Source organism: Bos javanicus, chromosome 7 (genome assembly GCF_032452875.1).
Source record: "Bos javanicus breed banteng chromosome 7, ARS-OSU_banteng_1.0, whole genome shotgun sequence".
In the NCBI taxonomy this organism is placed as follows: Eukaryota; Metazoa; Chordata; class Mammalia; order Artiodactyla; family Bovidae; genus Bos; species Bos javanicus.
The window spans coordinates 51801134-51819106 of NC_083874.1; the positions used below are offsets into that span (position 1 = coordinate 51801134).

General features: G+C 39.3%; 1 protein-coding gene across 1 annotated transcript; it reads left to right on the forward strand.

Moving 5' to 3' along the window:
- The first annotated feature begins 6355 nt into the window (after nucleotides 1–6355).
- LOC133251376 (small ribosomal subunit protein uS10-like) lies at nucleotides 6356–17825 on the forward strand. The gene has a single exon (XM_061423727.1). It carries the CDS (start codon nucleotides 17132–17134, stop codon nucleotides 17489–17491), a length of 360 nt encoding a protein of 119 aa, XP_061279711.1. The 5' UTR covers nucleotides 6356–17131; the 3' UTR covers nucleotides 17492–17825.
- Nucleotides 17826–17973: the final 148 nt, after the last annotated feature.

The window sequence follows — 17973 nt, forward strand, 5'->3', positions numbered from 1 at the left end:
CTCAGTTCCATTTTTTCCCATGGAGCCATCCTGGATCCACCCAGGCTTGTGCTCAGTTATACACTATTTGTTCTCTAGTCCTACTCCGTGGCTGGGCAGTTTGGGACTTGTGCTATACTTTTTGTCCTAGGAAATACTTTTCTGTCTCTCCTGAGTTGGATTTCATTTTCTGCATTTTTATGACTTCCTCTTTATTGGTTTATTTCCCTACATTCCTGAAAAACATTTGGTGATAAACTTACTGAGAACTTGAACATCTGAAAATTTTAGATGCAGTAAAATCAAATGATTTACTGATTTCAGTGAATGTGGAATTACAGGTTAGGAATTATTTGCTGCTAGCATTTTGAAGGCATTCCTTTGTTTTCTAATCTCCTGTGTTGAGGAATTCAACATTTTCATTACCTATTTTTTTCTAAGATCTATTTTTTCTAGATCCCTGGTTCTCAGCTGGGGCAATTTTGCCACCCAGCAACATTTGATAATATATGGAACCATTTTGATTGGCATAATTGGTGGAGATGGTGCTACTGGCATCTAGTTGGGCCAGGGATGTTGTAAACATTCTGCAATGCATGGGACAGCCCCCTGCACATAAGGAATTATATGGCCCCCAAAGGCCAATCGTACTGAGGCTAAGAAAGCTTGTTAAAAATGAAATTAGGTCATTATATATTACCTCCATTTTTATAGAATTTCTTAACTATGTAGTGTCATAGTGTAAGAATTTTGTCATTTATTGTGATAATTCTTCAGTGAGATCTGTCAATCTTGTGACATATATTCTTTAGACTAGGACAGGATTTGGGATGTGTGTGTGTGTGTAATTTAAAAAATTATTTACTCAGTGTCCTTGTTTACTGGTTCTCTAACTCCTTTTAGTTATATAGTGACCTCCTTGGCTGATATTCAATTTTTCTTAACGTTTCTCTATTTACTGCCTTTTATCTTCATTTCCCTGGATTCTAAGAATTTTCTCAACCTATATTTTTATTCAGTTTTTTAAAATTTATTTATTTTAATTGAAAGCTAATTACTTTACAATATTGTGGTGGTTTTTTCCATACATTGACATGAATCAGCCACGGGTGTACATGTGTGCCCCATCCTGAACCCCCCTCCCACCTGCTTCCCCATCCCATCCCTCAGGGTTGTCCCAGTGCACTGGCTTTGAGTGCCCTGTTTCATGCATCCAGTGTGGACTGGTGATCTATATCACATATGGTAATATACATGTTTCAAAGCTATTCTCTCAAATCACCCCACCCTTGCCTTCTCCCACAGAGTCCAAAAGTCTGTTTTTTATATCTATGTCTCTTTTGCTGTCTCACATATAGGGTCATTGTAACCATCTTTCTAAATTCCATATATATGTGTTAATATACTGTATTGATGTTTTTCTTTCTGACTTACTTTATTCTGTATAATAGGCTTCAGTTTCATCCACCTCATTAGAACTGATTCAAATGTGTTCTTTTTAATAGCTGAGTAATACTCCATTGTGTATATGTACCACAGCTTTCTTATCCATTCGTCTGCCGATGGACATTTACATTGCTTCTGTGTCCTGGCTATTGTAAACACTGCTGCAGTGAACACTGGGGTACATGTGTCTCTTTCAATTCTGATTTCCTCAGTGTGTATGCCCAGCAGTGGGATTGCTGGGTCATATGGCAGTTCTATTTCCAGTTTTTTAAGGAATCTCCACACTGTTTTCCATAGTGGCTATACTAGTTTCCGTTTCCACCAACAGTGTAAGAGGGTTCCCTTTTCTCCACCCCTTCTCCAGCATTTATTGTTTGTAGAGTTTTTGATACCAGCCATTCTGAGAAGCATCTCAACCTATTTTTTAAACCTTCAGATTGAGTTTTGTTGTTTTTGTTCAGTCACTCAGGACTGCCCGACTCTTTGCAATGCTAAGGACTGCAGCATTCAAGGCTTCCCTGTCCTTCACTATCTCCCAGAGCTTGCTCAAATTCATACCCATTGAGTTGGTAATGCCATCCAACAATCTCATCCTCTGTCACCCCTTCTCTTCTTGCCTTCAATTTTTCACAGCATCAGGGTCTTTTCCAGTGAGTCAGCTCTTTGCATAAGGTAGCCAGCCAAAGTATTGGAGCTTCAGCATTAGTCCTTCCAATGATTATTCAGGGTTGACTCCCTTTAGGATTGACAGGTTTGATCTCCTTGAAGTCCAAGGGACTCTCAAGAGTCTTCTCTGACACCACAGTTCAAAAGCATCAATTCTTTGGTGATCAGTCTTCTTTATGGTACAAATCTTACATCAATAGAGGAGTACTGGAAAAACCATAGCTTTGACTAGACGGATCTTTGGTGGCAAAGTAACGTCTCTGCTTTTTAAATATGCTGTCTAGGTTGGTTACTCATAGTTTTTCTTCCAAGGAGCAAGCATCTTATAATTTCATGGCTGCAGTCACCATCTTCAGTGATTTTGGAGCCCAATAAAATAAAATCTGTCACGGTTTCCATCATTTCCCCATCTATTTGCCATGAAATGATGTGACCAGATGCCATGATCTTTGTTTTTAGAATGCTGAGTTATAAGCCAGGTTTTTCACTCTCCTCTTTCACTTTTATCAAGAGGCTCTTTAGTTCCTCTTCACTTTCTGCCATATGGGTGGTATCCTCTGCATGTCTGAGTTTATTGATATTTCTCCCAGCAATCTGGTATCCAGCTTGTGGTTCATCCAGCCTGGCATTTCACATGATGTACTCTGCATATAAGTTAAATAAGCAGGGTGATAATATACAGCCTTGACATACTCCTTTCCCAATTTGGAGCTAGTCTGTTGTTCCATGTCCCATTCTAACTGTTGTTTCTCAACCTGCACACAGATTTCTCAGGAGGCAGTAAAGGGGATCTGGTTTTCCCATCTCTTTAAGAATTTTCCAGAGTTTGCTGTGATCCACACAGTCAAAGGCTTTAGCATAGTCAATAAAGCAGAAATAGATGTTTTTCTGAAACTCTCTTGCTTTTCCTATGATCCAATGGATGTTGGCAATTTGATTTCTGGTCCATCTGCCTTCTCTAAATCCAGCTTGAACATCTGGAAGTTCTCGGTTCACATACTGTTGAAGCCTTGCTTCGAGAATTTTGAGCATTACTTTGCTAGTGTGTGAGTTGAGTGCAACTGTGCAGTAGTTGGAACATTTTTGGCACTGTCTTTCTTTGGGATTGGAATGAAAACTGACCTCTTCCAGTCCTGTAGCCACTGTGGAGTTTTCCAAATTTACTGGCATATTCAGTGCAGCACCTTCACAGCATCCTTTTTCAGGATTTGAAATTTCTCAACTGGAATTCCATAACCTCCACTAGCTTTGTTTATAGTGATGCTTCCTAAGGCCCACTTGACTTCACACTCTAGGATGTCTGACTGTAGGTTAGTGATCACACCATCATTATCTGGGTCATTAAGATCTTTTTGTATAGCTCTTCTGTGTATTCTTGCCACCTCTTCTTAATATCTTCTGCTTCTGTTAGGTCCATACCATTCCTTTATTGTGCCCATCTTTTCATGAAATGTTTCCTTGGTATCTCTTATTTTCTTGAAGAGATCTCTAGTCTTTCCCATTCTATTATTTTCCTCTATTTCTTTGCATTGATCACTTAGAAAGGCTGTCTTATCTCTCCTTGCTATTCTTTGGAACTCTGCATTCAGATGGGTATATCTTTCCATTTCTCCTTTGCCTTTCACTTCTCTTCTTTTCTAAGCTATTTGTAAGGCATCCTCAGACAACCATTTTGCCTTTTTGCATTTCTTTTTCTTGGGGAGGTTTTGATCACTGCCTCCTGTACTGTGTCACAAACCTCCGTCCATAGTTCTTCAGGTACTCTGTCTATGAGATCTAATCCCTTGAAGTTATTTGTCACTTCCACTGTATAATCATAAGGGATTTGATTTAGGTCATACTTGAATGGTCTAGTGGTTTTCCCTTCTTTATTCAATTTAAGTCTGAATTTGGCAATAAGGAGTTCATGATCTGAGCCACAGTCAGCTCTCAGTCTTGTTTTTGCTTACTGTATAGAGCTTCTCCATCTTCAGCTGCAAAGAATATAGTCAGTGTGATTTCAGTGTTGACCATCTTGGTGATGTCCATGTGTAGAGTCATCTCTTGTGTTTTAGAAGAGGGTGTTTGCTATGATCAATGCATTCTCTTGGCAAAACTCTGTTAGCTTTTGCCCTGCTTCATTTTGTACTCCAAAGCCAAACTTCCCTGTTACTCCAGGTATCTCTGGACTTCCTACTTTTGCATTCCAGTCCCCAATGACGAAAAGGGCATCTTTTTCTTGGTGTTAGTTCTAGAAGGTCTTGTAGGTCTTATACAATCGTTCAGTTCAGTTCAGTTCAGTTCAGTCACTCAGTCCTGTCCGACTCTTTGCGACCCCATGAACCACAGCACGCCAGGCCTCCCTGTCCATCACCATCTCCTGGAGTTCACTCAAACTCAAGTCCATTGAGTTGGTGATGCCATCCAGCCATCTCATCCCCTGTCATCCCCTTTTCCTCCTGCCCCCAATACCTCCCAGCATCAGAGTCTTTTCCAATGAGTCAACTCTTTGCATGAGGTGTCCAAAGTACTGGAGTTTCAGCTTTAGCATCATTCCTTCCAAAGAACACCCAGGGCTGATCTCCTTCAGAATGGACTGGTTGGATCTCCTTGCAGTCCAAGGGACTCTCAAGAGTCTTCTCCAACACCACAGTTCAAAAGCGTAAATTCTTCTGTGCTCAGCTTTCTTTATAGTCCAACTCTCACATCCATACATTATCACTGGAAAAACCATAGCCTTGACTAGACAGACCTTTGTTGGCAAAGTAATGTCTCTGCTTTTCAATATGCTATCTAGGTTGGTCATAACTTTTCTTCCAAGCAGTAAGCGTCTTTTAATTTCACGGCTTCAGTCACCATCTTCAGTGATTTTGGAGCCCCCCAAAATAAAGTCTGACACTTTCCACTGTTTCCCCATCTATTTGCCATGAAGTGATGGGACCAGATGCCATGATCTTCGTTTTCTGAATGTTGAGCTTTAAGCCAACTTTTTCCACTCTCCTCTTTCACTTTAATCAAGAGGCTTTTTCGTTCCTCTTCACTTTCTGCCATAAGGGTGGTGTCATCTGCATATCTGAGGTTATTGATATTTCTCTTGGCAATCTTGATTCCAGCTTGTGCTTCTTCCAGCCCAGCATTTCTCATGATGTACTCTGCATATAAGTTAAATAATCAGGGTGATAATATACAGCCTTGATGTACTCCTTGTCCTATTTGGAACCAGTCTGTCTAACTGCAGAACATTTTCACATTTTCATCACCCTGAAAAGAAGCCTGGTACCCATTAGCAGTACCCTCTTGCTCTTCAACTGCTAATCAACTTTTTGTCTCTATGGATTCTTCTATTCTAGATATTTCATATAAATTGAATCATATAATATGTAGCCATTTAGATCTGTCTTCCCTCAATTTGCATAATGTTTCCATGTTGTGGCATATATTGGTATTTCATTCCTTTTTATGGCCAAATAATCTATATTAACATTGTATTGATGTACCACATTTTACCAGCTTATGGACAGTGGGGTTTGTTTCCACATTAGTGCTATTATGAATATCACTTCTATGAACATTCATGTTCAAGTTTTTTGTGGACATATGTTTTGATCCTCTTGAGTATATACCTTGGAGAAGGCAATGCACCACACTTCAGTACTCTTGCCTGGAAAATCCCATGGATGGAGGAGCCTGGTAGGCTACAGTCCATGGGGTCGCTAGGAGTCGGACACAACTGAGCGATTTCACTTTCACTTTTCACTTTCATGCACTGGAGAAGGAAATGGCAACCCACTCCAGTGTTCTCACCTAGAGAATCCCAAGGACGGGGGAGCCTGGTGGGCTGCTGTCTCTGGGGTCACACAGAGTTGGACACGACTTAAGTGACTTAGCAAAGTATATACCTAGAATTAGAATTGCTAGGTCATACATACAGCAACTGTTTAACTTTTTAAGGAATTGCCAAACTGCTTTCCAAGGTAGCTGTACCTTTTTTCATTCCCAGGGATAGTGTAGGAGGATTCCAGTTTCTCCTCACCAACACTTGTTATTTTCTGTTTGATTATAGCCATCCTGGATGGTATGAAGTATATCTCATTGTGGTTTGATTTGCATGTCCCAGATAGCTAATTATGTTGAGCATCTTTTCATTTGATTATTTGACCATTTGAGTATCTTCCTGGAGAAATACCTACTCAAATTCTTTTTACATTTTTTTTCTTTTTATTATTTTTTAAAAATTTTTTAATTTTATTTTTAAACTTTACAATATTGTATTAGTTTTGCCAAATATCGAAATGAATCCACCACAGGTATACATGTGTTCCCCATCCTGAACCCTCTTCCCTCCTCCCTCCCCATACCATCCCTCTGGGTCGTCCCAGTGTACCAGCCCCAAGCATCCAGTATCGTGCATCGAACCTGGACTGGCAACTCGTTTCATACATGATATTATACATGTTTCAATGCCATTCTCCCAAATCTTCCCACCTTTTCCCTCTCCAACAGAGTCCATAAGACTGTTCTATACATGGATTTTTATCTTTCTATTGTTGAGTTGGAATAGTTATTCTGAATACTACACCCTTATCAGACATATGATTTACAAATATTTTCTCCCATTATGTGATTTGTCTTTTAAACGTATTGACAGTGTACTTTGAAGTACAAGAGTTTTTAAAAAATTTTAATGAACCGAAATTTATTTATTTTTCCTTTGGTTGCTTATGTTTTTGGTATCATGCCTAAGAAATCATTGCCTAATCTAAGGTCATGAAGGTTTACACCTGTGTTTTCTTATAAGAGTATTATAGTTTTAGCCCTTACATTTCGGCCTTTATCCATCAATGGCAGCGACTTCATCTTTTTATTGTATCACACTGACTTGGTCTTTTTTTATATCTCTGAAGATATTAATTTTAGGTTTTAAAAATTTTATCTTCTGATCGTAGCATTTCATTTTTCTTTAGAATTATTAATACTTTTATCCTGTTTGTCTTTGGTCTCTAGCCTCATTTTAGAGACTCTCCTTTTTATGTGTTATGCTGTGCAGCTGTTTGGTTTTTTTTCATGAGACACTAAAAAGCTGATTAAGCATGGCATGTTTGGGTGGGACTAATTGAGTGGTTGATCTCACCTTAGGATAATGAAATAGAAAACAACATTTGGCTTGGGGACCAAAAGTTAGTATTTGTAAATCTCTTTTCTTGGGCCTATGTTATTTTCCACAGAAAAATTCAACAAGAATGGGGGTAGTGGTGGAAGGTGTTATAAAGATAGCACTCAGCACTAAGAACTCCTTGGTTGGAACTGGGGTCCTAATCAGTATGTAGAATTTCTTTAATTCTCTTCTTAATAAGGTCTCAGCCCTACCCTTAGTATGCTAGCATCCCTTGGTCCAGCCAAGCCTGTATAACATCTACAAATAGTATACCTCCCATTTTCTGCCACTAGAGAAAAAGGAAGGCACCTTTCTTCAGTGATTGGAGAAGGAATTCTCAGATACAGGTAGTATACAGATTTTCAGCCACTGTTGTTTTCAGCCTCTCCTTGGACCCTCAATATGAATCATTACATGGATTTGATTTTCTTCTTACAAATCCTACCCACCTGCAGCTGTACCCCCACTTTGTACTCTTATTTGGCAATAGTAAAAAAGTGAAATCTGTCCATAACCAATTGTCTGTATACTTGGCATCTTCCAAAATTTTTAGTGACTTTTCTCCCCTGCTCTTTACTCTTTTCCTATACTTTTTGTCTTCGTATGTTCATTTATGTTAAACCTTTGCTCTCTATTGCTTAAATGAAGTTTCAAGGGTGAATTGAGATAAACTGGTATGTTCAAACTGGAATGAAATGCAGTACTTACTGTCAGTTATTTTAGCCAGCTTCCTCAGTCCTGAATTATTTATGTTCAGCTCTTGCTGAACATATTTATGCATCAGATCTTGATTTGCTGGATTTCATCAGGTATAATCCTTTAAAGAAGAGTTTATATGTGCTGTATTTCTTGAATTATCATATGCTTGAGAAGTATTATTTAGCTGGGTATAAAATTAAATCCCAAAGAAAGGCAATGCCAAACATGTTCAAACTACTGCATAATTGCACTCATCTCACACACTAGCAAAGTAATGCTCAAAGTTCTCCAAGTGAGGCTTCAACAGTATGTGAACTGAGAACTTCTAGATGTTGAAGCTGGATTTAGAGATGGCAGGGGAACCAGAGATCAAATTGCCAACATCCATGTGATCATAAGAAAAGCAAGAGAGTTCCAGGAAAACATCTATTTCTGCTTCATTGACAATGCCAAAGCCTTTGACTGTGTGGATCACAGCAAACTCTGGAAAGTTCTTAAAGAGATGGGAAAACCAGATCTCCTTTCCTGCCTCCTGAGAAATCTGTATGCAGGTCAAGAAACAACAGTTAAAACAGGACATGGAACAATGGACTGGTTCCAAATTGGGAAAGGAGTATGTCAAGGCTGTATATAATCACCCTGCTTATTTAATTTATATGCAGAGTACATCATGCAAAATGCCAGGTTGGATGAAGCACAAGCTGGAATCCAGATTGTTGGGAGAAATATCAATAACCTCAGACATGCAGAGGATACCACCCTTATGGCAGAAAGTGAAGAGGAACTAAAGAGCCTCCTGATGAAAGTGAAAGAGGAGAGTGAAAAAGCTGGCCTAAAACTCAACATTCAGAAAACAAAGATCATGGCATCTGGTCCCATCATTTCATGGCAAATAGATGGGGGGAAACAATGGAAACAGTGAGAAACTTTATTTTCTTGGGCTCCAAAATCACTGGAGATGGTGACTGAAGCCATGAAATTAAAAGACACTTGCTCCTTGGAAGAAAAGCTATGACAACCAACCTAGACAGCATATTAAAAAGCAGAGACACTACTTTGCTGACAAAGGTCCATCTAATCAATGGTTTTTCCAGTAGTCATGTATGGATGTGAAAGTTGGACCATAAAGAAATCTGGGTGCTGAAGAATTGATGCTTTTGAACTGTAGTATTGTAGAAGACTCTTGGGAGTCCCTTGTATTACAAGGAGATCAAACCAGTCAATCCTAAAGGAAATCAGTCCTGAATATTCATTTGAAAAGACCCTGATGCTGGGTAAGATTAAAGGCAGGAGGAGAAGGGGATGACAGAGGATGGGATGGTTGGATGGCATCACCAACTCGATGGACAGGAGTTTGAGCAAGCTCTGGGAATTGGTGATGGACAGGAATGCCTGGCGTACTTGCAGTCCATGGGCTCACAAAGAGTCAGATATGACTGAGCAAGTGAAAACTGAACTGAGCTGAGTATTCTTCAGTCAACTTTCTTTTCTTCAGAGATTTCTCGATGCCAAATATTACATTAACCCTATCAAAGTTTCTCAGTCCATCTGTAAATTGACTGAATTTCATCTTTAAGTAGTTTTTTTTTTTGTAAGTAGTCATGAATGTTAATGCAATCTTTTAGAAATTCTTTCCTGTTTTCCACATTGTTATCTTTGTACTAGAACAGCTTGGGTAGGTATAACATTCAGTTCAGTTCGGTCCCTCAGTCGTGTCTGACTCTTTGCGACCCCATGAATTGCAGCACGCCAGGCCTCCCTGTCCATCACCATCTCCCGGAGTTCACTCAAACTCACGTCCATCGAGTCGGTGATGCCAACCAGCCATCTCAACCTCTGTCGTCCCTTCTCCTCCTGCCCCCAATCCCTTCCAACATCAGAGTCTTTTCCAATAAGTCAACTGTTCGCATCAGGTGGCCAAAGTACTGGAGTTTCAGCTTTAGCATCATTCCTTCTAAAGAACAACCAGTACTGATCTCCTTCAGAATGGACTAATTGGATCTCCTTGCAGTCCAAGGGACTCTCAAGAGTCTTCTCCAACACCACAGTTCAAAAGTATCAATTCTTTGGCACTCAGCTTTCTTCACAGTCCAACTCTCACATCCATACATGACCACTGGAAAAACCATAGCCTTGACTAGACAGACCTTTGTTGGCAAAGTAATGTCTTTGCTTTCAATATGCTATCTAGGTTGGTCATAACTTTCCTTCCAAGGAGTAAGCATCTTTTAATTTCATGGCTGCAATCACCATCTGCAGTGATTTTGGAGCCACTGTTTCCACTGTTTCCCCATCTATTTCCCATGAAGTGATGGGACCAGATGCCATGATTTTAGTTTTCGGAATGTTGAGCTTTAAGCCAACTTTTTCACTCTCCTCCTTCACTTTCATCAAGAGGCTTTTTCGTTCCTCTTCACTTTCTGCCATAAGGGTGGTGTCATCTGCATATCTGAGGTTATTGATATTTCTCTTGGCAATCTTGATTCCAGCTTGTGCTTCTTCCAGCCCAGCGTTTCTCATGATGTACTCTGTATATAAGTTAAATAAGCAGGGTGACAATATACAGCCTTGACGTACTCCTTGTCCTATTTGGAACCAGTCTGTTGTTCCATGTCCGGTTCTACATTATTGAGCCATAATTTATTTCTCTCGGAAGCCTCCAGACATTTCCATCATGTTCTGGTATAAATGTTGATGAGGAGTCTGAAGGCTATTGATAACTTGCTTTCTATCCTTGAAATTAATTATATTGATCAGATTATATCCTAATTTGGATAATTTTTGTACTACCTTCCCTGAAACTCAGGGACCCTTTCAATCTGTTTCAAACTGTTCTGTGCAGGTTCTTCGTTTGTGTGAATTATATGGTTGGCTGCCACTGAAAATTTATTTGTAGGGTAGTCCTCAAAGTGTTGTTTGCATGTTCCATCTTTCAAAATTAATTTTCATTTGTTCTAGCCAGGATGCTGCTGCTGCTAAGTCGCTTCAGTCGTGTCCGACTCTGTGCGACCCCATAGATGGCAGCCCACCAGGCTCCCCGGTCCCTGGGATCCTCCAGGCAAGAACACTGGAGTAGGTTGCCACTTCCTTCTCCAATGCAAGAAAGTGAAAAGTGAAAGTGAAGTTGCTCAGTTGTCTCTGACTCTTAGCGACCCCATGGACTGCAGCACACCAGGCTCCTCCATCCATGGATTTTCCAGGCAAGAGTACTGGAGTGGGTTGCCATTGCCTTCTCTGCTAGCCAGGATAGAAACACTATAAATAAGGGACTATCACAAACCAAGTTATATCTTAATGTTTCTTGCAACTCAACCTACACAGATTTAAAATACAAATACAACGAGGCCCAATTTGTAGCTACAATTTCCAGGCATGTTTTCTTTTTTCTTCCACTCTACTTAACACCAGAGAGCCAACAGAGGAAGCAGGTTTAGATTTTTTTGGCATTTACACTGTGTTTATATTGTGGACCTGTGAGGTCACTTGAAATACAAAATATCTTCAAATAACATTGCTGCACATTTGGCTGGCCCTGAGACTTGATTTATATTTCTTTGATATTACATTGCTTCAAATCAAAGCCCAAAGGAAAATGTTTTCAAATGCCCTGAGAGAATAATAAGTTTTGGTATATTGTTTACAGGTGCCTCTATTACATGCGTCCATCACAAATGACTGTTTTCACCTCTTTAATATTTTAAGTGAATTTTTAAAAATTTTTTTGGCCAGACTGTGTGGTTTGCAGGATCTTAGTTCCCTGACCAGGGATCCAACCTTAGGCCTTCAGCAGTGGATGCAGAGGGTCCTAACCACTGGACCACCAGGGCATTTCCTAAAGTACTTTTTTAAAAGTCTTGCCCATCACTTTTTATTGTTTTCCACAGGAGGGTCATCTGAATTATCTACACCATCAGTTTCAGGAATAAAAAGCTCTGCCTAATGTCTTTTCAATTTGAAGATTCAATTTTTCCATCATTTCAATGACATATTAGGCTATTTTTATTTTGATTCCATTGTATCCAGTGCTCTATTGATTGCATATTCTGCCCAGTCAAATCAATGATCTCCCTTCCCCACTAAATTATAATCTCCTCATGGAGAGAGCTCTTTTTCTATTGTGTTTAGAAAAATACATACTGAAGTAAATATGGATGAATAAGTATTGAATAAATTAGTGAATAAATTTCAATCTATTTTATCATCTGACTTTATAAATTTTAAAACTATAACAAAATATTATATTTCTTTTTATAAAATGCTTATTACTATTTGCACTATTTGATGCTTGCATCATTCACCTAACTATATATCATTTAGAATATATGAGCCGGGGACTTCCCTGGCTACCTAGTATTTAAGACTTTGTCCTTCCACTACAGAGGGTGTGGGTTCCATCTGTGGTCAGGGAACTAAGATCCCATATGCCATGCAGGGCAGTCAAAAAAATGTGAGCCAATTATCTTTTTAAATGTATGTGATGTTGAGTCTTATTTATTCACAGATAATGAAACTTTAAAACTAATTTTTATCTGTTGTGTTGCATGTGAGGGAAGAAAGTGTTTTATAATTCACTTTTAGACCATGCTCTGTTTTGTAGAAATATAGACATTAAATATATTAAACACTTTCATCCCTAGTCTCTCAGGAGTGCACTCATACTTTTTAATTCTTCCCTATTAAACCAAGATGTATTAGGTTTAGAGAATAGTGCCATAACTGGTTAATGAGTTTATATTTTGCATCTTTTCCTTTACAAACTGATTAAGAAGCTCCTATCCCTTATAATTTGAGTGAAGGTATAAAACTGAATTATTCCAAGTTCAAAACAAAAACAAAACAAAAAATCAGAAACCACTCTATGTACATCTAACTAAAGTAAAAAAATATATTTGATATATGGATTAGTTGCTTACAAAATCCGAACTGGACAAGCAGAAGCGAAAGTCAGCACTGAATTCCTGGTTTTGAAGGCATACTACCATTACTGCCTAAGTGCTGCTATTGCTACTATTCAAACTGTTACTCCCACAAAGGCCTCTCCTCTCCCACCTCCAAAATTGGTGACTACACAGTGGAACATGTCTGGCTGCCACAGTGGCCTCCAGTTCTCCATGAAACTGATGGCTGGGCAAAGAAACACTGACTTGGCTGCAAGCACTCATATCTTTCTGATCTGTTGGCTAGCAGCAATGACTGGGAAGATGACTTTTGCCTGTCTTCAAAGCTCATGTGAAGGCATTTCACTGGTAAATCCTAGTATACATCCAGAATAATAATTCAAATGAGTCTGTGAAATGGAGGTTTAAGCTTTGCAGACCCTAAATTTTTGTTTACGTAAATAAAAGGAAGTAGGGATGGATGACAGGTGCCAATAACACAGGAGGGGAACATCATTGGTTCAAAGGATCTTCTCCCAGAAATTGAATTTATTACTTCATTGCTACAGGGGCTAAGCTTTCAGGGGAACAAGAACTTTTTTGGCTACAAAAACACACCACCAATATGGAGGATTACAATCAAATGCTCCTCCAAAAACCAAGCCAATCAGGCAATTTATTTGACTCTGTCTCCTCCTAGTGGGTAGTGGGGGCTACAGTTGTGGTCTGAGTGGGTGTGACAGACTACTAATTTCACCCAAATATGTGTTCTCCTATTATCAATAGATGTCTCATTTTTAGCTGCCCATGAGGACATGTGGGCTATACATTATACTTGCCAACTTCTGTTGTGACCGGGGATGGTCTTGTAACCAAGTTATGGCCAGCGAGACATGAGCACAAGTGCTATGGAATACTTCACAGAAGTAGTTTAAAAAAAAAAAAGACACAGCTTTCCCTTTCTCCTATTGGCAAGTTTGAATAGCAGTGTAATAGCTGGATATCTATCTTGGACTGTGAGTTAAAGGTCATGTCCTAAAGATGGCAAAGCAACAAAATGGAATGGGCCAGGGTCCCAGATATCATGGAGTGCATTTAAGCCACTAGCCTTATTTCCTGAGAGAAAAATAAAATTCTGTTTTGTGTAAACAATTGTTATTATGGGTTTTTCTATTTTTTCAGGCAAAAATTATATGGAATACCTATATATAGAAATTATTTAGCACATAATTCTAGTTGATACAGTAAGCTTTTAAAATAAAGTGATATTTAAGGTAAGAACCAAAGAATGAATAGAGAAAACTGTGAGGTATGCATTTCTTAGAAATCAAGGTTTATTGGGAAGAAATAGGCAAAGCAAACAACTCAGAATTCAAGAATAACAATTAAAAAATAAATTAAATAAATGGTATTTATTAATATAAAAGCAAATTAAGTAGAATAAAAACCACATAAGATTTAATCAATTAAACACAAGTCTACGTCTCTGAAAAATTCAAGGGATTTTGAGATAAACTGGTAGATTGGATATGTACCTTTAATTTGGCTTTCTCTAAAAATCCAGCTGAGCTACTTAAAAATCCTATAAGATGACGTTTTCAAACTGTGGTGCTGGAAAAGACTCTTGAGAGTCCCTTAGACAGCAAGGAGATCAAACCAATCTATCTAAAGGAAATCAACCCTGAATATTCACTGGAAGGACGGATTTGGCCACCTGACGCAAAGAACCGACTCACTGGAAAAGACCCTGATGCTGGGGAAGATTGAGGGCAGGAGGAGAAGGGGGTGACAGAGGATGAGATGGCTGGATAGCATCACTGACTCAATGGACATGAGTTTGAGGAAACTCCAGGAGATGGTTAAGGATCGGCAAGCCTGGCATGCTACAGTCCATGGGGTCGCAGAGTCAAATACAACTTAGTGAATGATAAAAATGCACTAACACAAAAGTGAAGAGATATTTTCAAAAATATAAACCTACAGGTATGCAGCGAATAAGACAGAAGACAGCAGAAAAAAATCTTAGTAGCTGGAAAGCAGATGGATAACTTAGTAGAAGTGATAAACCAACTACCAGTCTTGAAGTGGGAAAAGCTAAGAACCAATTGTGTTTATACTACAGGATTTTCAGAAGTATCAAAACTGTCAGCCCTAGATACTCTGGAAATGATGACAGGGTTCCAAATAAGGAGAAGTGTGTTAAAATTGCCTGAGGATTATTTAAATCTCTAGTGGTCAGATCACTTTCTCCTACTCTAGTCACTAAGTAACCTGCTTTCCTGTCCCTACCATAAGTCTGGAGTCTTGTTTCCCACTTTAGGAAAAGAGAGTCACTATATTAGAGGGTCCATGGTCAAAACTGAGAGCAGGGGTAATATGGATAGTGGAAATAGGTGACCATCTAAACAGTGATGATGATTGATAAAAATGCTATTTTAGTCACTGGGACCACTTATAAATTTTTCAGTTCTCCTTTCAGACACATGGTAGAATTTCAATTCTAGTTTACATAGACATACATGTCTATGTAATTTCATTTGGCCAATAAATTGGGAGAAGTGACATACATTACTTTTGGGCTGGAGCTTTTGGAGACAGTCTAACGCATGGTCTAACACATTTATTTTGCCCACTATAGTGATCATGAAAGCCTTTGTAAAGACAGGAGTCTCCAGAAGCCTGGGTCCCTTACTGACAGCTGTGAGGAGGATCCCATGCTAAACTGTATGGGATGTGTAGTGTGAGAAAGAAATCAACCTTAATTGTGTTAAACCATTGAGATTTGCAGTAACTGTTTAGTACTGAAGCATAACTAACCTATCCTGAATAATGTAGACTTACATTCCTCTTTCCCATTCAATCTTTTACTTTTTCAATCCATACCTTTTTCTCCTGAGTAGGAGATTTTTAAAGATTTGGGGACTCTGACTAGTCCAAGTGGAAAGACCTAATTACACTGACTAAAGACCTAAAAACACTGTTGTGGATTTCTCCAACAACTCCTAATTCATCTTAGAGTAATAATCAAAATGCACAAGCCCTGGTAACATGTGCTCAAAGCTATTATTGAGCTCTTTAATCTCCCACACTAAATTAAGAACAGACACCTGAAGGAAACTCCCAAAGAAAGTTTCCTAAAAGAAATACAAAAATAAAAGCAGTATGGCATAAGGAACAGATCTTAATTTTATCTATTTCTAAATAGTTGTATACTTGATTTAAAAAAAACCTACCATTACTCCTTGGAAGAAAAGTTATGACCAACCTAGATAGCATATTGAAAAGCAGAGACATTACTTTGCCAACAAAGGTCTGTCTAGTCAAGGCTACGGTTTTTCCAGTGGTCATGTATGGATGCGAGAGTTGAACTGTGAAGAAGGCTGAGCGCCGAAGAATTGATGCTTTTGAACTGTGGTGTTGAAGAAGACTCTTGAGAGTCCCTTGGACTGCAAGGAGATCCAACCAGTCCATCCTAAAGGAGATCAGCCCTGGGTGTTCTTTGGAAGGAATGATGCTAAAGCTGAAACTCCAGTACTTTGGCCACCTCATGCGAAGAGTTGACTCATTGGAAAAGACTCTGATGCTGGGAGGGATTGGGGGCAGGAGGAAAAGGGGACAACAGAGGATGAGATGGCTGGATGGCATCACCAGCTCGAAGGACGTGAGTTTGAGTGAACTCTGGGAGTTGGTGATGGACAGGGAGGCCTGGTGTGCTGCAATTCATGGGGTCCAAAGAGTCAGACACGACATGAGCGACTGAAGTGAACTGAACTGAACCATATGTGAAACAGATGACCTGTCCCAAGTTTGATGCATGAAACAGGGTACTCAAAGCCAGTGCACTGGGACAACCCAGAGGGACGGGATGGTGGAGAAGGGGTTCAGGATGGGGTGGAGGGGTGTTTGCGGGTTAGGGGGGGGCATGTACACCTGTGGCTGATTCATGTCAATGTACGGCAAAAACCACCATATTGTAAAGTAATTAGCCTCCAATTAAAATAAATAGATTAATTTAAAAAAACCCTTTATTAAAACTTTTTTTCAATGGGAAACCAAAGCAAAGCAAAAAAAAAAAAAAAAGATAAATTGGAGAAAATAGCAAGTTTCTAAAAGCTGGAGGAAATTAAGTTTCATCAACTGTCCTGTATAGTGGATAAAAATAAGCTCAAGCCAAGATACATCAGCATTTAATTTAAAAAGCTTGGGACAGCTCTTTAAGTAAGACGCGGTCGCCGCTGAAGCGGAGCTCCGTGCCGCCGGCTTCTGCTCCTGACTCACCGCTGTTCACTCTCGCCGAGGAACAGGCCGGTCAGGAAGCCGCGCCGCAGCCATGGCCTTTAAAGACACCGGCAAGACTCCGGTGGGGCCAGAGGTGGCCATTCACCGGATTAGGATCACCCTCATCAGCCACAACGTGAAGTCTCTGGAGAAGGTGTGTGCTGACCTGATTAGAGGCGCGAAGGAAAAGAATCTCAAAGCCAAAGGACCAGTTCGGATGCCTACCAAGACTCTGAGAGTAACTACAAGGGAAACTCCTTGTGGTGAAGGTTCTAAGACTTGGGATCGATTCCAAATGAGGATCCACATGCGACTTATTGACCTGCACAGCCCTTCTGAAATTGTCAAGCAGATCATTTCCATCAGTATTGAGCCAGGAGTCGAGGTGGAAGTCACCATTGCCAATGCCTAAATCAACCTTTTTAATCTATAATCAGTTGTTACAAAAAATAAAAAGCTTGGGACAATGAAATAATGCTACATTAAGAACTAAAAATATAGGTCTCATATAGAAAATATAAAATTCACTTTAGACTTCTTAACAAACACATTGGGTTAGGGAGCTCATGGACAAAATATTTCAAAATTCTGAATAAAAATTATTTTCAACCTAAAACTCTATAATCAGTCAATTTTACACTCAAGTTTGAGAGTAAAATAAAGATAATTTAATACACTCAAGGTCACAATAAAATTTAACTTTCATACACTGTTCTCTGGAAACTACTGGAAGGTAAATATTTTAGAGAGAGGAAGTCAGAAGAAACAGAAAAGATATGATCCAAAGCAGAACAAGTGAAATGAGTCTCCATATAATGTTGAAGGATGATCCTAGGATGACTCTCGTCTCCAGTATAGTGAACAACTAGTCCAGTTTAGGGAGAAGGCAATGGC

Coding starts and splice junctions, on each gene's coding strand:
- LOC133251376 (XM_061423727.1), top strand. CDS start 17,132: ATGGCCTTTAAAGACACCGGCAAGACTCCGGTGGGGCCAGAGGTGGCC.